The sequence below is a fragment of the Pristiophorus japonicus genome, chromosome 17 (assembly GCF_044704955.1).
Source record: "Pristiophorus japonicus isolate sPriJap1 chromosome 17, sPriJap1.hap1, whole genome shotgun sequence".
NCBI classification, from domain to species: domain Eukaryota; kingdom Metazoa; phylum Chordata; class Chondrichthyes; family Pristiophoridae; genus Pristiophorus; species Pristiophorus japonicus.
This window is the reverse complement of record NC_091993.1, coordinates 25382850-25405832: the sequence shown is the minus strand read 5'-3', so window position 1 is coordinate 25405832 and position 22983 is coordinate 25382850. Positions and strand designations below refer to the sequence as shown.

General features: G+C 45.3%; 1 protein-coding gene across 1 annotated transcript in view; it reads right to left on the bottom strand.

The window, feature by feature from the left end:
- Nucleotides 1-9872: 9872 nt before the first annotated feature.
- LOC139227958 (A-kinase anchor protein 13) overlaps nucleotides 9873-22983 on the bottom strand; it is a 250821-nt gene continuing 237710 nt past the window's right edge. The window contains exon 8 of the mRNA XM_070859119.1: nucleotides 9873-10037. Coding sequence (XP_070715220.1) covers nucleotides 9873-10037 — 165 coding nt within the window. The remainder of the gene's footprint in view (nucleotides 10038-22983) is intronic.

Sequence of the window (22983 nt, the reverse complement as noted above, 5' to 3'; positions counted from 1 at the left end):
TGTGCTTTAGTGCTTAATGCTTCCCACCCCGTGTCTCTGGCTACCTGCGCTGAACTCTTAATTCACCGCAGAGTTTTTCAGGATGTACAAAAGTGGACACTTACTCTGGCGTAAGTTAGTTTGGAGTAAGTTTTAACTGTCTAAACTTGCATAAGTGGCCAAAACAGGGGTAAGTGGTTGGTAACGCCCCCTTTTGGAAAAAAAAACCTGAACTAAAAAAAAACTAACTAACTGAATTACACTGGAGCAACTTAAATGTGCAGAATTGAGATTTTTAAGTTAGTCCAAAAAAATCTAGTTGCTCCAAAAAAAAAACAGAGCAACTCATGGGGAAATTTGGGCCGAAAATTTCTGTATCTGTACCTGATTTAACTCTAATTCACCCCATGTACTTCACCGCTGTCACTCTGTTTCTTCCTCAATCCTTAAATCTCGTGAGTTAAGGAGATTGACTGTTGGTCTCAGCAATCACTAAGGTCCTGGATGTCCTCAGCGTGACGTTAACAGCTCGCACTCCCAGCAAGTTACGGCGCAAACATTTTTCGCGCTGAAGGGCGCAGGAAAAAGTCAACCCAACAGCGGTACCGTGAGATGTCCCGCCCCAGCTCGATTTGGCCCACTGAATAGATTGCTACAGCAACCGCTTGCATTTACATAGGAGCTCCTCATGCAGGAAGATATCTCGAGAGATTTTAGCAAAAAATAATCATCATCATAGGCGGTTCCTTGTATCGAGGATGACTTGCTTCCACACCAAAAATGGAGGTGTTCACAGATGTTTCAATGAAAGACCGAATATTCCAGGTGCCGAACTACATCCTGAAGGGTGGAAGATGCCTGTTTGTGGATTTTTTTTAAAAACATGTGGTGGCCATTGCACACCAGCCACCACACAGGCTTGACAGAGCAGGGTCTTGGTCCAGTGGCAAGGGTTAACCAAGACGACAGGAGACCGTCTCTGATGCACGGACCCAGTGCGCACACATATCGCAGTGTGGGCTGGTCCGTGCTGCCCCTGGGGCCTCGCCTCTCCTGGGCCCCGGTCACGTCTTTCTATGAACGAGGAGGAAATGGATGTGGCGGACAGCGGGCGTGGAGAAAAGGGGAGGGGAATGGAGAGGCTCGGAGAGAAGCTGAAAAGATCGAAGAGGGCGGCTTTAAAAAAAAAAAATAGGGAGGGAGGTGGTAAGGCAGAGGGAAGGGAGCAATCTGCAGAGGACAGGAGCGTGGTGGCAGCAACATTCCTGCGAAGGCATGCGGCGGTAATCCGAAAGTTATCCTGCGGGCCGCTCACCAGCTTTTACAGTGCGAATATCGCGCATGCGCAGAAATTCAACTGGACCGTGCATTAAAAGAAACAGGCCACGCAGATGAAGCGCAGACTTACAGCGAACACCAAGCGGCAGGAGTTACAAATGCCCATAAGCACCTGGAACCCACAGGGAGCACTGAAGCGGAAATCACCTCTTGTACTTTAAGGTACATGAAACTCTGAGACATGACTTCATTAACCCAAGTCACGCGCAGCGACTTCATTAGTCCACGTAAAATCCATGGGAGCAAAAATGCACAAAAGATTTATTTTCTTTTAAAAAAGGAAAATGTCACTAATTTAAGAACGCTGAAAGTTCAGTATCTTGCTGAAAGTTAACATTCTGCAGATAAACCAGGGACAAGTCTGATATTTTTTCTATGAGTCCATACTTGTCACTGACACATGTTAAGACTTAGGGCATCACTCCTTTCTGCTCCACCTGTATTTAATTTATGTAATAGTTCCCCTAATCATACCGGACGACCTGCGGTTGCTTCATTAACTTCAAATAAGCCGCAGGTCTTTAAAATGGTTGCTGGCTTCTTTTTATGTAGAGCCACCCCTACCCACATGATGAAACAGGCCTTAAATTTCATTGGCTGCAGTACCAGGGCTCTCTGACTCCTCAACCTCAGGCAAATGAGTCTCTTTTCTCCCAAAACTTGCTTCTCCCAATTCAACCGTAGGCACCTCTCATTTCTAGAGTAGCATCACTATTTCTTCAAAACAAAAACTCCGAGCCAAGTTACTACTTTTTGTTTGCTGCCAATTTGCCCCTCCCTTGTCTCCAAAATGCACTGATTTATTAGCTATTTAGCCATTTTTGACAGGAAACATAGGCAGTGAGCAGTCAATTCCACCATGGGTGGTGCAGCACCTGTGTCCAATCTAGCCATCTCATTGGCTTTCCAGCAGAAGCCGAAGTACAGGCAGCAGCAGAAATTATGGTGGGTTTTTAAACTCCCGAGTTTAGTGTTCCTAACTCCACTCGTTGCACCCCAACTGCCAGCCCTGGAATCAGCGAACACAGCACAGGCAGAGGATTGAAACTTCCTGGACCTACTCACTACCTTAACCAGCTGAACACACACACACACAGCGTGCGACCGAAAAGGGGGGGGGGGGGGGGGGGGGGGGAGTGCGCAAGCGACAGAGAGAGAGAGAGAGAGAGAGAGAGAGAGAGAGAGAGAGAGAGAGAGAGAGAGAGAGAGAGCCTGACAAAGAAAAACCTGCTAGTACATTCTGACAAAAAAGTACAGTGGTGCTTCTGGCCAATATAACTGCATACAGAAGGTAGGTGGGTATTGGGGAATGTTTCCCAGGCACCGTGGCCTCCTAGACCTTGTTTGATCACCTTCAAGGCTCTGAGTGGAATTTCCGAGAGCGTTTTCCTACATTGGTCCAGAGTCACTTTACAGAATAAGTTTGATGAACCATGCGCTCCTTTTCTTTTTCATGCTGGTAAATCCAGTATCTAACTTCGAACTTTGTGAGTGAAGACAGACTAGGAGAGCAACTCATCTCTAGTCCTGACATCATCATCATAGACGGTCCCTCGAACGAGGATGACTTGCTTCCACACGAGTTCACAGATGTTTCAATGAAGGACCCAATGTTCCAGTCCTGAACTCCAATTGAAAGGTGGAAGATCCCTGTGCGTGGATTTTTTCAACGTGTGGTGGCCGTTGCACATCAACCACCAAACGGGCTTGACAGAGCTAGGCCTTTATCCAATGGCAAGGGTTAACCAGGATGACTGGAGACCTGCTGACTTTTATAACTCATTTGTCACTAGACTGCAGAGTGAACACCTCCTAAATTGAAGGGGCAGATTGCATATTCGAAGATGCTTCACCAAGTGGCCACTACACACCGTGTGTGTGTCAGGGCAAGGGGTTAGTGCCAGGGAATGGAACATTTTCTATTTCTGGCTGCTGGCAATCCCAGATTCAGTATTGTCTGGTTGAAGTGCAGCAAAAAGCTCCTGCTGCTCCGACCCAACAAGCACCCAGGTCTGGCACGGGTTCAAGGCAGAGCAACAAGCTCCTTCCTACACTGCCCCCATCAATCACCCCCAGGTCAGGTACAGCGTGGTCCTGCAACTGGCAACGCGAGCAGATAAGGCAGGCATACTTGTAAAAGGGCAGAAAATCTGTAGCTAGTTATTCAGCAGAGGGCACAGGCTGCGTTTTATAGGTTAATTTATGAGGGCTCGCAGTACGAGGATCTAAACATCTGTTTGGTTGTTTGCATAATTAGTTACAGAATTTGGTTTGTGATGAAATGAGCTGCAAATATTTTATCTTAACCCTTCAGTGCCAACAGCTCCAGGGAATTTCAGTCTCACTGAAGCAGTCTTTCCCTTTTGTGGCGAGGTCATGGAATAAACAACCACAAAAATGAGGCCATTCGGCCCATCGTGCCTTGCCGGGGGACCCTGCTCTTTCCCCACAGCCCTCCAAGTGTTGCCTTTTCAAATATATATCCAATTCCCCTTTTGAAAGTTACTATTGAATCTGCCTCCATCGCCCTTTCGGGCAGCGCGTTCTAGATCATAACTCGCTGTGTAATTTTTTCCCCCTCATCTCCATTGTCATGTATGTACATGCCGTTTGTAGCCACCAGATGGTGTCATTGTTGGAGGCAACTGAGTAGCACGCACATGGTGCTGCTCTGGTATAAAAGACCAGCGATTTTGTGGGTCAGGCACTTTGGGCCGAATAAAGTAGAAGCAAGGGTGTACCTTGCTTAGTTAAACAGTACTCCGTTTGAACCTTTATTGCATTCATAACAACCCCTTTGGTTCTGTTGTCAATTCTCCTAAATCTGTGCCCGCTGGCTACCAACCCTTCTGCCAGTGGAAACAATGCCTCTCCATTTACTCTACCAAATTACCTTCATGATTTTGAACACCTCTACTGGGTCTCTCCTTAACCTTCTCTGCTCGAAGGAGAACAACCCCAGCTTCTCTAGTCTCGCCACAAAGTCCCTGATACCATTCGCGTAAATCTCCTCTGTGCCCTCTCTAAGGCCTTGACATCCTTCCTAAAGTGTGGTGCCCAGAAATGGACACAATCCTCCAGTTGAGGCCCAAGAGTTGTGTCTGTTGAACTTGGTGAAACTGACCAAATTATTTGACTATATGGGAATAATAATAATATTCAAAACTAGAAACAGAAAATGTATTCAAATGAACTAAAATCTGTTTGGATGAAGCAAGGTTTGTGATTGAGAGACACTCGTCCAAATTATGGTCACTGTAGCCAGCAGAAAGTGACCTAATGGCAGTTACACCATTGACGGTAACTTTATTAAACTCAAGTGTACATTTTCCTTTTATATACTCACACTGACTCCCATATTCTACCTTTCCAAACATCTCAAAGCACTTTGAATAATTAATTACCTTGAAGCATAATAACTTAAGTAGGCAAATGGGGCAGCCATATTGCACAGCGCAACATCCCATAAACGTCAATCAGTGATGAGTTAACGGATTTTGGAAGGTATTGGACGAGGGATGAATGTCAGTCAGGATACCAGGAGAAGTGGCTGTTCTTCAAATAGAGCCATGGGATTTTAAAAAAAATGAAACTACTAGAACAATGAGGCAGGAGGAGTTTATTACCTGATCCTTCACTTAAATTTATTGTACCTCGTGCACTACATGCTCAAACAATTTTTGATTGGAGTTATGTTACACTCGGCACAAACTCAAACTATGAGATGAGGTGACTTGGACCCAAGTTATACTACCACTCTTGCGTCGATTATATAAACACTGCACCATAAACGCGCCTCTCAAATTCTAGACTCTTTATTGACGAGGTAGAATTCCAGTTGTCGAAACACAAGAGGTTCAAGACAAGTTCAAGACCAATTACTGGTCAACATCACAATACCACCAGCCGACAGAGGAATCTACATGTAATTAAAAGCTAATTTATCAGTTTCCAGCGAACCCAAGGTCACACACTTTCTTCTCTTGGCAACAAATCTTTTTGAGAACAGGGAGAAATGGCTTTGAAGTAAAGCACTTCTTGCAACGTGACCTAGAGCAGCTTAAGCTGCAAGACACTTGAGAAAACGACCAACTGACAAGCTGGACTTGGACAAGGACATGTCCAAGGCAGCAGGAACCACATGGTGAATGCTGGATGCGATTGTCATTTCATCCAATTTATGACGACAAATAATATGATTTTTCTTTCCCATTTTCCTAAGTGTCCTCTTCCTGTCTTCCTCCCAACTGTTGCCAAGGCTTGGTCCCCATGGGTTCTGGCAACCTTCCTGAATCTTGGTCAGGTATCTATTCACTAAGAGTGAGGCTTCACCAGCGGGTTTTTAGATGTTGGGGAGCATTACAATCGTCATGTAAAGCCCACACAAGCACATTTTGCAGCGGGGGGGGGGGGGGGGGGGGTTCTGGATGGTGTTCAGGAATGAGAACCTTGGCAGGTTTCCCCCTTTCATCGTTCTGGATGCAGAGACCAATTGTCGCGGCCCGATTGCTGTCTATCTGAGATCAGCTAACTCTGCCCCGACTGGGAATCAAACCTAGGGCCTCCTGGTCTGTGTGGCTTCAGAGTAGAGCAGGCCATCTCCTCAATCAGTAGGGCAGCAGGGAATCCAAAATTTAAGTTACGTTGGACTCAAAATTGCCCAGGAGTTGCTCAGTTTTTTTTGGGAGCAACTTGAATTTTTTTGGAGTATCTTAAAAATCCCCATTTTGCACATTCAATTTGCGCCAGTGTAAGTGAGTTAGTTAGGATTTTTTTTTTAGTTTAGTTTAGTTTTTTTTCCAAAAGGGAGCATCACCCCTTTTGGCCATTTAGGCCACTTTGGACAACTAATAGTTACTCCAAACTAACTTAGGCCAGAGTACTTGTGGCCGCACAGAAAACGCTTGCGGAGAGTTAAGAAATCAGCGCAGGTAGGTACTTAATGACTTGACTAAAGAATGTGAATAGGATCAAACAGCTATACAGGACATCATATGACAAACGTCGCAAAGTTAATTTACTATACAACAGAAGCATTCAGGGAAGCTTAAACTACAAAAATAATATTAAAGAGACAAAATATATTTACATAATTTTTCAAAATATCCAAATAAAAAATAGAAGTACTTCCTGCTTGTAATTCTTATGTTCTTATGTTGGAAAGTATTTTCATCAACAGCGTTAAGGAAAGTCTTCAGTAAGCTCATTAAAATTACTGGCTACACAGTTATCAACCCCCCACCCCACTGGATCAAAACTCTTCTCTCCTCTCCTCTCCTCTCCACCCCACCCCTCCCCTCCGCAGGCCACTCGGCTGGGGCTAGGGTCGGGATGCATCGGGTCCCACGCTGCAGCATGCATCACCATCATCATCATCGGCAGGAGCTACTGTGCATGCGCGAACGCTCTAATGTGCATGCGGACAGCTGCCGTAACTGTTTTTCGCACAGGGCCCTAGCTTCGCCCCCCCAATCGACTGGCCACGCCGCGCCAAGCCACGGGAGGGGCAACACAGTGGCTAGAATCGGGGGAGATTTTTTAGGTGCTGTTTTCAGCCCACAAATTTGGCGCATCTCTGGTGAGTGCGCCGAAAAAAGGAATGGGCCAAATTTGAGCCTATGGGATGTACGGCACAGAAACAGGCCATTCGGCCCAACCAGTCCATGTCGGCGTTTATGCTCCACTCGAGCCTCCTCCAGTCTTTTCTCATCTAAATCTATCAGCACAACCCTCTATTCCCTTTTCCCTCATATGCTTGTCTGGCCTCCCCTTAAATGCATCGATACTATTCGCTTCAACCACTCCCTGTGGCAGCGAGTTCCACATTCTCACCACTCTTTGGATAAAGAAGTTCCTTCTGAATTCCCTATTGGATTTCTTGCTGACTATCTTAGATTGATGGCCTCGAGTTATGTTCTTCCCCACAAGTGGAAACACTCCGTGTCTACTCTATCTTTCATGATTTTAAAGACCTCTATTAGGTCACCCCTCAGCTTCTTTTTTCCAAGAGTAAAGAGACCCAGCCGGTTCATCTTTTCCTGATGGGTAAATCCTCACATTTCTGGTATCATTCTTGTAATTCTTTTTTTTAAACACCCTCTCCAGTGCCTTTATCTCCTTATAAAATGGCGACCAGAATTGTACGCAGTACTCCAAGTGTGGTCTAACCGAGGTGTTAATCATTCAATATTCAACAGCAGAACATTTACAGGCACACTGTTCATAACATCCACATTTGGAGAGGAAACTTGGAGGCGGTGGAGATATAATTTGTACAACTTGGTAATAATCCAAATGAAGGAGAATAAAACGGCATTCACACATTGTCTCCTTTGTGCCATCTTTCCAACTCTCTGCCATATTTAAATGATGTTGCAAATACACAGTTCCTGACCAGCATCACTCTTATATTGGCAAAAGCCAACACCGCACTAAAATAGCCAATTGCTTGTTAAGTGGAAGACATAAATGAGCTTTCGACCACATATCTGCAGCATAACTAAGATCACCTATTTCCACCTCCGTAACATCGCCCATCTCTGCCCTTGCCTCAGCTCATCCACTGCTGAAACCCTCATCCATGTGTTTTTTATCTCGAGACTTGACTATTCCAATGCACGCTTGGTTGGCCTCCCACATTCTACACTACGTAAACTTGTGATCCAAAATTCGATTGCTTGTGTTCTAACTCACACCAAGTCCTGCTCACCCAGCACATCCCTGTGCTCGCTAACCTACAATGTCAACACCTCGATTTCAAATTCCCCCATGGCCTCGTCCCTCCCTATCTCTGTAACCTCCTCCAGTCCCACAGCTCCCCGGGATATCTGCATTCCTCTAATTCTGCCCTCGAGCATCCCTGATTATAATCGCTCAACCATTGGCGGCCGTGCCTTCTGTTGCCTGGGCCCTAAGCTCTGGAACTCCCTTCCTAAACCTCTCCGCCTCCCTACCCCTCTTTCCTCCCTTAAGACGCTCCTTAAAACTTACCTCTTTGACCAAGCTTTTGGTCACCTGCCCTAATTTCTCCTTTTGTGGCTCAGTATCAAATCTTTTGTCTCATAATACTCCTGTGAAGCACCTTGGGATGTTTTACAACAACAACTTGTATTTATATAGCGCCTTTAACATAGTAAAATGTCCCAAGGTGCTTCACAGGAGGGTTATGAGACAAAACAAATACATTTGACACAGAGCCACACAAGTAGAAATTAGCGCAGGTGACCAAAAGCTTGGTCAATGAGGTGGGTTTTAACGAGCGTCTTAAAGGAGGAAAGAGAGGTAGAGAGGCGGAGAGGTTTAGTGAGGGAGTTCCAGAGCTTGGAGCCCAGGCAGCAGAAGGCACAGCCACCAATGGTTGAGTGATTATAATCAGCGATGCTCAAGAGGGCAGAATTAGAGGAGCGCAGACATCTCGGGAGGCTGTGGGGCTGGAAGAGAATATAGAGATAGGGAGGGGCGAGGCCATAGAGGTATTTGAAAATAAGGAAGAGAATTTTGAAATCGAAGCGTTGCTTAACTGGGAGCCAATGTAGGTCAGTTTTACTGTGTCAAAGGTGCTGTATAAATACATGTTGTTGACACTACATGAAAATTGGTTGAAATTTTGAGAGACAGATAGTCAAAGATATTTAAGCAGCACACCTTTGAAACAAGTTTGTTGCATCTCATTTAACTTGTGAAACAGCAGCTTTTCTTGGCGTGTTAAAATTGGCTTCTGTACCCTTGGGCTAGAGGGACAGGGTGGGCAAGAGCAAAGAAAACCAGCCAGGGTTCCCGCTTCTCACCACAACACCCCTCATGGAACGTGCGCATGTTCGGACAGTGAGCGAGAATGGGATCCGGTTTGGTTTGACTCCTTCCACCAGACATGCTCGTGGTTTACTGTCCAGACTGACACATGATGAGTCAGCACGTGGGTGAGGAATTAGAGGGTTAGAGGAGCCCATGAAGTTCGATCCCAGTTACAGCCTTCATTGGGGGGGGGGGGGTGGGAGATGATCAGCCACATTACCCAACAGGTGACACACACACACAACCCATTAACAGCAATCATACACACAAAGAAAGCCTCTGGAAAACAGATTTTCCTTCAGGAAATGTCGAGGCCAGGAAATTAGTATTTTTGCTGTGGCGTATGATGCCCAGTAACATTCTTAGAACCCCCGCTTTCTACCTTTCTCCCTCCATCACATATGGCTGCATCCAGCTGAGGGGCTCTTTTTCCTGGCTTGCATTTTAAGGGAAAAAAAATACACGCAACTCTTAAAACCAGCTGAAGCACTCAAAATGCTATGGTGCTTCAACGAAAGCCCACTAGAAACACACTGATCCCACTCGGCTGAACTCGAAGCGTTTTTTGGGTCATTACTGGCTTAAAAGGGAGCAGAAAGAAAACACAAGTGCAGCTTCCTGTCGGAGTGGTACGACAGCAATTATTCACGGTCCAGTACAACTGAAAGGGCTTGGCGAAAGTCTTGCTCCATATTCCAACCACGTTGCTCCCTTATTAACTGCCCTGATTCAATATCAGCCCGGCTGAAGCGGTGCTTACGTCAGAAGCTTATTGCTCCCAGATGCTTCTCAATTAGAAAGGAGTTGAACAGCGAGTAATGGAGTCCGCTGGGAAAAGAACAGTTAATTTGCAAACAGGCCCACGCCAGCTGGATTGCAACCCACAACGGCTCCTTAAAGGAGGATTGCCAGTTCCCACGAAGACCCTGTATAGAAAGACACACGGTGTAAATAATGAGCCGTGCTTTGTAGGCTCGCCCACTGCTCAATGGCATTGTTGGCCTCAGTGCCTTTGTGCTGGGTGGAGTGGGAGTGGGAAATGAACAGTCAGCCAGAGTCCCTGCTCCTGATTGGTACCCACTGAGCCCTGCTAGGTGTGTGTTGGGAGAGTGTCTACCTTGACTGTGAGGCATCCCACAGTCAAATAGCCCAACACTCCCCTGTCTTGGCTCACGCACAAAAGAATGGCCACTTGGGCAAGGTATCGGAAAGCTGCCGATGCCTTGGGGGCGGGGGGGGCGTGACGACGACCAAAACCTCGACAAGAGTCAGTGACTTCAGTAGTGCAGAAAATTGGGAAGGAAAAATATCTGGAGGGGGGGGGGGGGGGGAAAAGAGAGAGAAAGAGAGAGAGAGAGAGAGAGAGAGAGAGAGAGAGAGAGAGAGAGAGAGAAAAGCAGAAACAGAAAGCGAGAGAAAGTGTGATAGCGAGAAAGAGCGAGAAGAGAGAGACAGAGAAAAAGTGAGGAGAGAGAGAGTGAAAGAATGAGAGGAGAGAGTTTGTCCATTAAAGCTACAATTGCAGGAGGCCATCATGAAGTCATTATAGATTTTTAATTTCATATCTCTAAACACTCAAGCACAACATCTTAAACCTCCAATCAAGAGCCCGGATTGTAAAGTTAGCTGCCTGGGAAACAAACCTCAACCAACGGTAGCTTAAATCAAAACATTAAGGAGGCCGATTAGTGGTGGTTTGAAATCAGGTTCAAAGTCAAGTAATTTTCATGGTTAATTGAAGTGTGTGCATGTTATATAAATTTGCACAAGTTGGAACCCAACCGCTGCTAAGCTGCCGAATTCACTGATGCCTCCTTAATTGGAGCTTTGATGGGACTAGTCACGCCAATGAAGATAACCAACCCAAGGATGTATTAGATAGGGTGCCAAGTTAGATAGATACGCTGGAGATTTGCCCGACGAACCATTAAGTCCGCAGCTCATCAAATGAGTTGGGGTGGGTTCTGATAAAGTGGATATCACATTGTCTGTGGAAGGAATGAGCTTGGGCTGACGGGCCATTTTTGCCATTCAATACTTGCATGTTCACATCTCTCCACTTCCTTTAATCATTAAAAAGTGCCAGTTCTTTCAAGCTTGTTCATTCCTTCCCACATAAGACATTCCCTCCCTCTCTTCTAAAGGAGCTGACTGTTGCTCGATAGATCAGTCTTCCTGGAGTCTCTTCGACCTCGAGAAGTATTACAGTGATGCCTAGAGCCTGTCCCTGACAGTTCATTTCTCTGCAGGGATCACTGGTTAGGGACAAGGAATAGGAAAGCAGACTGATTTTTCCCTTACCCAGTTCAAGGAACACAGAAAGCACTGCACATGCAGACAACGCGCTGAAGCATGCAGGGTTTTTGAAAAATATAAATACTGTTTTTCAACCTGCCTATTTTGTCGAATTGCACAGCAAAGTCCATGAGTTAATTCCCTCAAAACGAATTCTGACTGCAAGATGGCTGAATCACTTGTTAGTCCTTTTCCTGCCTGAATGAAAAACTTGCTTTTACATAGTGCCTCGTTCAAAGCTTCCCTTAATGAATTACTTTTGAAATGCGATGTTGGGTTGGGTAGTTAAATGTGATGAGCCATTCTGCACCATTTGGTCAGTAGCAATGAACGACCGGTTAATCCGTTCTTGAGGAAGAGTTTGGCAGGGCACCAGGAGAATTCTCTGATCTTCCTTGGTCTCAGCCGAATAACAAAAAGAACATAGGAACAGGAGGCGGCCATTCAGCCCCTCGAGCCTACTCCACCATTCAATGAGATCATGGCTGATCTGCGACCTAACTCCATATACCCACCGTTGGCCCAGATCCCTTAATACCTCAACAGAAAGTTATCAATCTCCGATTTAAAATTAACAATTGATCTGACATCAATTGCCGTTTGCGGAAGAAAATTCCAAACTTCTAATTTCACTCCGATTTAATTTTTAGACTGTGCCCCCTAGTTCTAGAATCTCCAACCAGCGGAAATAGTTTCTCTGTCTACACCTGTAACGTATTTGCTTCATGGGTTCTTTGCTTAAGAATTCATAGCAACACATTGCTATTAAGAACTAGTTGGTTTATTAGCAAAAGGTTTAACAATCACACTACACATTACCAGTTCATCCACCAGGCTCACAACCACCTGCCTCATCATGGATGACCTAGACCCAACTGACTGGGGTTTTATTGAGCTTTGTGAACATCACGTGACTGGCTAAGCCACTCGCAATGCAACAGCTCGACAACTATTTTGTTAGTATACTCACAGGTGCATACATTACACTACCCTCTCTGTTCCCATTAATATCTTGAAAACTTCGATCAGATAACCTCTTAACCTTGTAAATTCAAGGAAATACAACCCTAATTTGTGTAATCTCTCCTCGCAACTTAACCCTTGAAGTCTGGGTATCAAGGGATAAATCACCATCATTCCGTGATCTGTCTGTTTTAAGTTTTCTTCAGTGAATAAGTGAAGACTGTGGTCGACAACAACTTGCATTTATACAGTGCCTTTAACAGAGTGGGACGGAGGTTTAGGGAGGGAATTCCAGAGCTTAGGGCCAAGGTTTTCAAACACAGCTTTTGGGTGCCTGGAGCTGCTGGAACAACCACAGGATGTTCAACAGTTTCCATTTCTCTCCTGGTACATCCATTGTACTACCCTCTTGTGTTTTTTTTCCTCAAAAAAAAATTCAAGTTCCAATAACACAAGCTTGCAAAATGAAATATTGTTTTGGGGTGGGGGGGGGGGAATGAGGAGAAAAGATTTCTGCATCAGCTTCTACTTTGTGAAGCAAAGCTGTTGCCTCTGATGGCCTGCGGTCTTACCCTTCTAAACTGCGAAAATGCTATCCAGGAATGGTGTCAGCAATGGCTCAGTTAGTAGCAATTTAATCTCCGAGTCAAAAAGATTGTTGGTTCAAGTCCCATTCGACTTGATTCGAGCACAAAATCCAGCTGACACACTCCAGTGCAGTGCTGAGGGAGCGCTGCACTGACGGAGGTGCCGTCATTTGGATGAGACGTTGAACCGAGGCACCGTCTGCCCCCTCAGGCTAACGCACAAGGTCCCATTGCATTATTTTGAAGAAGAGCTGGTGTGTTATCCCGGGTGTCCTGGCCAATATTTATTCCTCAACCAACAGATTATCTGGTCATTATCACATTGCTGTTTGTGGGAGCTTGCTGTGCACAAATCGGCTGCCGCCTTTCCCACATTACAACAGTGACTGCACTTCACAAGTCGGCTGTACAGCACTTTGGGATGCCCTGAGCTTGCGAAAGACATTATAGGAATGCAAGTCTTTCTTCATTTCCTGTTTGTATTAACTAATTTGCTGTACCCTGGCTGTGTTTAGCAGATAGCTGGTTCTATACCCGCTGTATGTTGGTGCAATTCTCCTCCAGCTATCCGGGGACCAGGATTTTCAAGTGAGGGGACACTGCACAGCAAAATTTAGCAACAAAGGTATTTGCCTTTGAGGATCGCTGAACCAAATTTGTTGCATTCACTCAAACTGAATATCTTCTGCCTCAATTTGGTGTCAGCTGTGGCTCAGCGAGTCGCGCACTCGCCTTGGAGTCAGAAGGTTGTGGGTTCAAATCCCACGCCAGAGACTTCAGCGTGAAAAATCTATTGCACTCCAGTGCAGTACTGAGGGAGTGCTGCACTGTCAGAGGTGCAGTCTTTCGGATGAGATGTTAAACCAACTGCCTTTTCAGGTGGACATCAACGGTGCCCTGGCCACTATTTCTAAGACCGAGCAGGGGAGTTATTCCCAGTGTCTTGGCCAATATTTATCCCATCATTCAACATCTAAAACAGATTATCTGGTGATTATCACATTGCTGTGTGTGGGAGCTTGCTGTGTGCAGATTGGCTGCCGCGTTTCCCACATTACAACAGTGACTATGAAGTACTTCATTGAGACGACCGGTGGTCGTGAAATGTGCTACAGAAATGTACGTTTTTCTTTCTTACATAGAAATATGCCTTTCAACTTTAAAGGCTCTTTCTAAACCAAAGGAGGCAAAAGTGAGGAACTAAATAAATACTGCAGCACACAGCCAGTTAGCTTCTAGCTAACAAAACAAAAATAGAATTATTTTTCAAGACCTTAGACATATAAGCAGTGAGCAGTTGCACTGGTAATCGGACAGTAAATCGGCCGAAGACTTTAATCGCAACAGCCCAGTACGGAGTGAATTTTCCACTCTGGTGCAACTCCCTGCCTGGCAAGGTGTCAACAACACTTCAATGAGTTACCCGGAAAAGCAACAGAAAACTCACCCAAGTCTTCTGGGGCAAGCAGCTCTGCCTCAGGTTAAAACGCCAAGCTGGACCAGAAATTTCTTTCAACAACAAAGACCCGATTATTCAAGGTTCAACCAGTGTGACACGTGCTCTGCCTGAAATAAAACCAAATCTGTGCTCGCCAGGATCACTGCTTGTGCAAGTAACGGCAAACATTGCCGCTTACTTGAAAACACCCAGAAATTACTCAGAAATTATGTACTTTTGTGAAGAAATATTGGGCTGACAACTGATGCTTCTATTGTCCGTCAAAAAGCAACCAACTCTCTTCTCCGCTCGTGGGCTGACCAGGCTCAACCCAGCAACCAATTATTTTGTTTTGCTTGTGCTAATCGCTCAACAGTTACTTAAAGAACATGCTCTGACACAGAACAGGTGTGTCCATGAGTCAAGTAGGATAATAGAATGACCAATTAAAAAAAAAACTCTCCATAGACATCCCAGGCCTTGCCTTTTTCATTTCAAATTCACATTACTAAACACCCGTGTATCTAATGCTATTCCCTTTCAAATCAGGCAGTAGGCTGTTGTAATGTATTTGCTTCATGAGTTCTTTGCTTAAGAATTCATAGCGACACATTGCTATAAGGGACTGGTTGGTTTATTAACAAACGTTTATCACACTACACATTACCAGTTCATCCACTAGGTTCACATCTGCATACCTCATCATCAATGCGCAACCCAACTGACTGGGGTTTTATTCAGTCTTGTGAACATCACGTGACTGGCTAAGCATTTGCAATGCAACAGCTCTGCAAACCTGTGAGCACACTCACATACAGCTAGGAATCATGCACTATGCTGAATACAAATAAGGATGGTGGAAATCAAATTGAAGTTTGTGTAAAATCAAATGTGTTGCACGATAGTTGATCCTTCTCCGATTACTAGCTTCCAATTTAACTCTTCTTGGCCAATGTTCTTACCGTGGCCAATGATCCTCTCAGCCAACACCACAAAAACAGGTCAGTTGGTCATTTGCGCAATCTTGCTGTGCATAAAGTGGCTGCATTATCTACCTACATGACAATGGTGGCATTTCAAAGTGTTGAATTACATGCAAAGCGCTTAAAGGTGTTTGAGAAGTGATTCTTCTTTGGTTTTTCTCGATCATAACTTTTCTTGTATTAACAAATGATGGTCACTACTCCTCCAAACTTGGTCCTTTTATGCCTTCTAAGCTCCAATATGAGCTCATCCTCCTCCATGCATTCCCAATGTGTTAGAATTGAGACTCATTGCAACGTCCCCTGCCCCAACTCAGCCTATTCCAGGGCCTCACAAATTCAATCTCCTTTCTTCACTCTGTCTTCCCTTCCTCCTACAATCAGCAGTTTTCTAAAACCCAGGTTTGGCAACACCTAGTCACTACGTGTGTCATCTGTTGCTCAGTGGGTAGCACTCCCGCCTCTGAGTCACAAGGTTGTGGGTTCAAGTCCCACTCCAGGGACTCGAGCACATAAATCTAGGCCGATACTCCAGTGCAGTGCGGAGGGAGTGCTGCACTGTCGGAGGTACCGTCTTTTGCCCGAGGCCACATTTGCCCTCTTAGGTGGACGCAAATGATCCCATGGCATTATTTCAAAGAAGAGCAGGGGAGTTATCCCCAGTGTCCTGGCCAATATTTATCCTTCAATCAACAGAACAAAAACAGATGATCTGGTCATTATTACATTGGTGTTTGTGGGAGCTTGCTGTGCACAAATTGGCTGCTGCGTTTCCCACATTACAACAGTGACTACACTCCAAAAATACTTCATTAACTGTAAAGCGCTTTGAGACATCCGGTGGTCGTGAAAGGCGCTACAGAAATGCAAATCTTTCTTTCTTTCATCTCTCCCTTACGATTTTCAACCTTGGTGGACTTCTGCCATATAGACCACGGGTATCGTGCAGCATCTCATGTTTTCACAACAACAAAAAAAAGAGTGGTTTGAGTAACACGAGACAAAATGTTTTGTTTCCTTCCTTTGTTATGCAGAACGACCCAAAATACATCAAACCAGACTCATGACAGGTTGGAGAGTCGACCTGTAACAAACCCATCCCTGCAGCATCATCAGAAAATCTCCTTCGCTGTAGTCCCACCAGGCCATCAAATATATGACTCAGTACCTTACTGTGGCACAATCGAGTGTTCTTTTCAAACAAGGATATTAAAATGAACTCAATTATTTTCTGATGTTTACCACAATACAAGCAACAAGTTCCAGTAACCTTGCAATACAAAATTGTATGTTAAGACAATTAACTTACCTCCCAAGTATTTTCAAACAACACCTTCATGTTTGTTCAACTACCTTGTTTTTTTCATTATTCTGTTGAATAGCCCTGGCAAATATTTATCCCTCAACCAACACCTTACGACAGATTATGTGGTCATTATTGCATTGTTGTATGTGCAAGCTTGTTGTGTCCAAATTGGCTGCCGTTTTTCCGACTTTACAACAGTGACCATACTTCAAAAAATAATTTGTATGGCTGTAAAAGCACTTTGGGACGTCCTGAGGTTGTGAAAGGCACTATAGAAATGCTCATTCATTCTTTCTTTCTTTTTGCTTATGAAGTTTGTGCCTCATTGATTTGCAACATGTTACAAAGCTAAACAACAACTACCTGTATTTATATAGCGCCTTTAACGTAGTAAAATGTCCCAAGGGGCTTTACAGGAGTGTTGTAAGACAAAAAAATAAATTTGACATCAAGCCAGATAAGAAGAAATTATGGCAGAGAGCTTGGTCAAAGAGGAAGGTTTTAAGCAGCATCTTGAAAGAAGAAAGAGAGGCGGAGAGGTTTAGGGAGGGAGTTCCAGAGCTTAGGGCCCAGGCAGCTGAAGGCACGGCCACCGATGATGGAGCAGTTATAATCAGGGATGCTCAAGAGGGCAGAATTTGAGGAGGGCAGATATCTTGGGGGATTGTGGGGCTGGAGGAGGTTTCAGAGATAAGGAGGGGCGAGGGCCTGGAAGGGATTTGTAAACAAGGAGGAAAATTTTGAAATCGAGGCATTGCTTAAACTGTGGCCAACTTTGAACAAGTCCTTGGGGAAAATAGATTTCCTATGGACCGGTGGGGGACTGACTGCAGTCATTTCAAGCTTTGGGTGTGTGGAGGGGGGTTTTGTGCAAATACCCACCCACCCCAGGGACACCACCCACCCCCTAAGACAATGAGAACTAAGCAAAGGAAGATATCATCTGGGAGGGATTACTGGAACTCTCAGGATTAGTCCTGCTCCAAAAACATTGGGATGGACCTGCTAAAGATTAGGGGCTCAACTTGTCCAGATTTCGAGTGGGATTGAGAGACATTTTTAAGGTGGAAAGCAAACGCTAAAGTGTCCATACTGGAAATCTGAAATAAAAACAGAAAATGCTGGGAAGCACTCAGCAGGTCAGGCAGCATCTGTGGAGAGAGAGACAAAGTTAACGTTTCAGGTCTGTGACTTTTTCGTCAGGACGGTTCTGACGAAGGGTCACCAACCCGAAACGTTAACTCTGTTTCTCTCTCCACACCGGCTGCCTGACCTGCTCAGTGCTTCCCAGCATTTTCTGTTTTTATAGCAAAATGTCTTTTCCTTTTAAAAACTCCTATTTCTCATGACAGAGATGCTGCTTAAGATTTCTGATGATTTTATCTTTGGAAAATGAAATCGCAGAAGCCAAGCCACATTCCCACGTGGTGGGGGTTTGTGATTGGCAAAAAGTGGTAAAAATAAATCTATCCTGGATTTAGCAAGCGTGCGCACAAGCTCCCGAAACGCACAAAAATAAAATGCAATCATAATACTACAGTTACTAAGAAGCAACTTATCTTTAATATTAGTTTTTCCAGCTGGTTCCACTCCAACAGCTGGAGGACAAGTCTTTTTTCTTTTAGTAACAACAACTAAACAGCCAAAAGGCATCCAAAACATTTGGAGCTGCTCCAAGTGAAACTGGTGAGAAAGCTACTTGGGGCGAAGCGACCGGTTTGAATGACAAACGGGCAGGTCAGCAAGGATTGAAACACATCTCTGATCACTCAGCCTTTACAGACATCAACCCCCCCCCCCCCCCCCCCACAACTCCCACCCCAAATCAATTGGTGAATTAGGAATAAACTCAATCGCATCCTGGTTCACAGCTCCCATGATGCACGGACGCTCACAATCTGTGAGGTCACAGAGGTCGCTCTGAGGGCAAAGGTAGTGACTTGCAATGGTTAAAGGAGGTACAAAATAGATGAGCAGGCGGACCTATCCAGCCTGGCCCACGTACCATGATGGCCGGAGTATCACGACCACACACAAGTAAAAGACTTGTATGTATATAACGCCTTTCACGACCACCGGACGTCTCAAAGCGCTTTGCAGCCAATGAAGTACTTCTGGAGTGTGTTCACTGTTGTAATGTAGGAAATGCAGCAGCCAGCCTACGCACAGCAAGCTCCCACAAACAGCAATGTGATAATGACCAGATAATGTTTTTTTTTGTTATGTTGATAGAGGGCTAAATATTGGCCAGGACACCGGGGAGAACTCCCCTGGTCGTCTTCAAAATAGTATCGTGGGATCTTTTACGTCCATTTGAGAAAGCAGACGGGACCTCGGTTTAACATCTTAATCTGAAAGACGTAATCTCCAGGGAGAGGCAACGAGAGAGAAAACACTCCCCGGGCCAATAAGGGGGGATAAAATAAACACTCTTGAAAATTCCTCTCCGACCCCCTGTGGCGATCGACACCAGTCCAGAATATCCAGGAACACCATAATGACCTTAGTAAGTTGCGACACGCCAAAACAGCAAGGCTCGTGTTTTTTTTTTAAATAAAGCTTGTATAAACTGCAGCCTTGAATTGTTTAATTTACTGTCAAGTTAAGAACTGTTCAACAGCAGGAGATGTTTTTCCATTTGTTCAATCCAGGTCACAGTTGGCGTTCAGAGGACAAGGGATGTAAATCTGCACAGTGGGACCTCGCAAGTGCTTTCACTGCAGCTGGTTACTCCAACAGTCCAGGAAGAATTCTACAGGAGCGATCTGTGAGAATCTGTCACAAACGCAATGCCCAGAAAAAGAGAATGTCATTTGCGGCACTCGAAGATAAATGATGGAGGCAGAGGTCTCCGACAGGACTCAGTGGCTCAACATGCCTGTTGTGGTCAATGATAGATTTCTGATGGCCAGCCTTTGGAGAAAGTCTGGCAGCCAAAACCGAAGTCCCAAACTGTAATGTTTAAACAGCTGCAAATACACAAGCTGGCTTTTTGCAGTTTTTAAAAAAAATTTGTATTTCTCGTTCTGGGAGACTGTCTCTCTAATGGGTAATATCTAGAACCCCTTCTACTTGAAGCAATTCTGTAACAAAAGGTACTTTTACATTATAAAGTTACAACCATGGTGAATACATGGTCCTCTTGCTGTTAATTACTGGTGCCAGTGTGGCGTGGTTGGAGAGAGAGAGCCAGGCTCCAGCAACCTTGGTACATAATCCTGGGTTAATACAGCACAGGAGGCCGCAATTCAGCCCATCGTGCCTATGCCGGCTCTCTAAGAGCGATCCGATTAGTCCCACTCGCTCTGCTCTTTTCCTCGCCTCCCATTGTTTTTTCCTTTTCCCAACATTCCAGATAATAACAACTCGCTGCCTAAAATAATTTTTGCCACTTTTCGCACCCCCCACCCTGGTTCTTTTGCCAATTATCTTAAGTTTGTGACCTCTGGTTATCGACCCTCCTGTCAGTGGAAACAGTTTATGTCGGATATAGAACAATGAAACAGGCCATTCGGCCCAACTAGTTTCTCCCCAGTTACCGCGTTAGTGCTGCATTGTCAGAAGCTCGATCCTCAGACGAGACATTAAACAGAGATCCCATGGTTTATTTCCACCTCCACAACATCACCCGCCTCCGCCCTTGCCCCAGCCCATCTGCCGCTGCTGCCCCCCTCTGTGCCTTTGCCACCCCCAAACAGCGGTATTCCAATGCTCTCTTAGCCCTTCTCCCGCCACCAACCCCCACCATTCAGCTCAGCTGTCTAAAAGCTCTGCCGCCTATATCCTATCCTGCACCAGTTCCTTTAGCCATTACCCCGGTCTTTGCAAACCTGCTGGTCCACCCCAACGCTACAATACCCCCAAACTCTAATTCACTGACTGACTTTTCCTGCATCGTCCTGTCCCCTCGCCCACCATTGGCTGCCGTGTTCTCACCCGACTAGGCCGCATGCTCTGGAATTCCCTCCCTAAACCCCTGCCGTATATAGCCCTGGATTCACTCTCCACTGCTCAAACACTTGTTCAGCCACTCCGCTCCTGCCGTCTGGAATTCTGCTCGGTTTCCATCACCAAACCGCTTCTCTCCCTACTTCCAAAACCCTCCTCTTTGACTAGTGGCTTAGCTGCCCCATCTCAGCCTCTTCCCCCTCCAGCCTCCTTTCCCCAGGCTCAGCGCCCACTATCACTTTTCTCCTTGTTATAAATTGCTCGGAGACACCTCCATTGCACGAGGAACATGATTATAAACCTTAAGCTAACGTTAGTCAGTTAGTGAAGGAGCGCACACACAATACAATTGGGGTGCTCAACTGTGGAAGCTTACAATTCTACCACAAGTCCTCTTAACCCTGTCTAAATGGCTTTGGCTTCTTTGCACTGCCATTTCTAAACTTTGTAGTACAAGGCTTTTTAATAACACCCTTTTAGTCATTGGTTAGACTTGCCAATTATGTCCCTTTGTACATAAACCAGAATCACTACATGGGAAGAAGTTTGGTTTGTGGAAGTACACTGGTAAATGGCATTATCCACCACTGAAATGTCCCAATGGTTTATCCCATTGTGAACTTTATTTCCTACATTACAACAGTGACTGCACTCCAAAAGTACTTCATTGGCTGTAAAACGCTTTGAGACATCCGGTGGTCGTGAAAGGTGCTATATAAATGCAAGTCTCTCTTTCTGATTAAATTGGGCTGAGGCCACTGATACTGGTTTGTATGCTTTACAGCTGTAACAAGAGGAGGCAACCCGGCTGGATTCGAACGTGAATTGTCATTCTCGTATAAAAACCATACTTATTACAAAAACCAGAATGCACAAATTATAAAGAACATAAAATGCCGGCAACACACAATGAGTCAGTCAGCACCCGAATGAAAAACTATGTCTTCACTTCCCAAACTGCAGTGTTTAACTTTTCCAAGGTTCGTGATTTCACTATTTCTTGAAAGGTCTTCTGTAGAAAGTAGTTGCTTCCCATCAGACAGGGCAGTGATACGACAATTTTTAATGTTGGGAGCCATTGCTGATAAATGCGGGGGGAAAAAAATTGCAGGTCTGTGGGGAAAGAGCATGGGAGTGGGAGTAATTGGAGCCGGCAGCACAGGCACGATGCGCCAAATGGCCGCCTTCTGTGCTATCATCATCATAGGCAGTCCCTCGGAAACGAGGAAGAGTTGCTTCCACTCTTAGCATGAGTCCTTAGGTGGCTGAACAGTCCAATACGAGAGCCACAGTCGCTGTACCAGTGGGACAGATTGAAGGTTAGGGAAGGCGGGACAGATTTGCCGCACGCTCTTTCCGCAGCTTGCGCTTGTTTTCTGCATGCTCTCGGCGATGAGACTCGAGATGCTCAGTCCCCTCCCAGGTGTCAGTGGGGTTGTTGCACTTTATCAGGGAGGCTTTGAGGATGTCCTTGTGACGTTTCCTCTGCCCACCTTTGGCTCGTTTGCCGTGAAGGAGTTCTGAGTGGAGTGCTTGCTTTGGGAGTCTTGTGTCTGGCATGTGGACAATGTGGCCTGCCCAACAGAGATCAAATGTGGTCAGTGCTTCAATGCTGGGGATCTGTGCTGCATGATTCAATGAACTGACGAGGGGGTGCAGCACGGAGCTAGAATGGGCATCCCCTCCTTGCCTCTAGGGGTTATGGCCAACATGACCACAGATATACAAGACACAGTGGATAAAGATTACAAATGGCTAGATACACCTTTACACGGTGCATTTGAAAATTTAAGTAGAGAATGGATGACTTTTAATCTGAGCGACTGAATGAACTCCGACATTTTAACTATTATAAAAGAAAACCCCAGTGCGAGTGATGGAAAGAGTTTACGTGGCAGCTCGTGACTAGTTTATAGGCTGCCAACGTGCCTCAGTTACTGGCTTAATAACACCGCTGCTGCTCACACAACGTCCTGTTGCTTGGCAAGCGCACCGAGTTTGGGAGGTAACTGTAACACTATAGACTCAACAATGATTCAATTCAGAAAGACCGAAATATGATACTTTCAGAGTATTAAACACTATTTACGTATAAACTGCCCAGGCTTAAACATGGAAAAATTTGTCTTTCTTAGCAAAACGATCCAATCCCCCCCTCCCCCCACCACCGGCACCTCACTCGCCCCCAAGCCATACAAAATACTACCCCCAAGGACACAAAAAATTCTAAATTCTAGCCAAAAAAGAAAATGCAAGCGTTGTCCTTTCTTCTATTTAATTCTGCATCCAAATACAATAACTGTTTTAACGTTTTAGGTGCCTGAACGTGTGTGTGTGGGGAAGATGGGACAT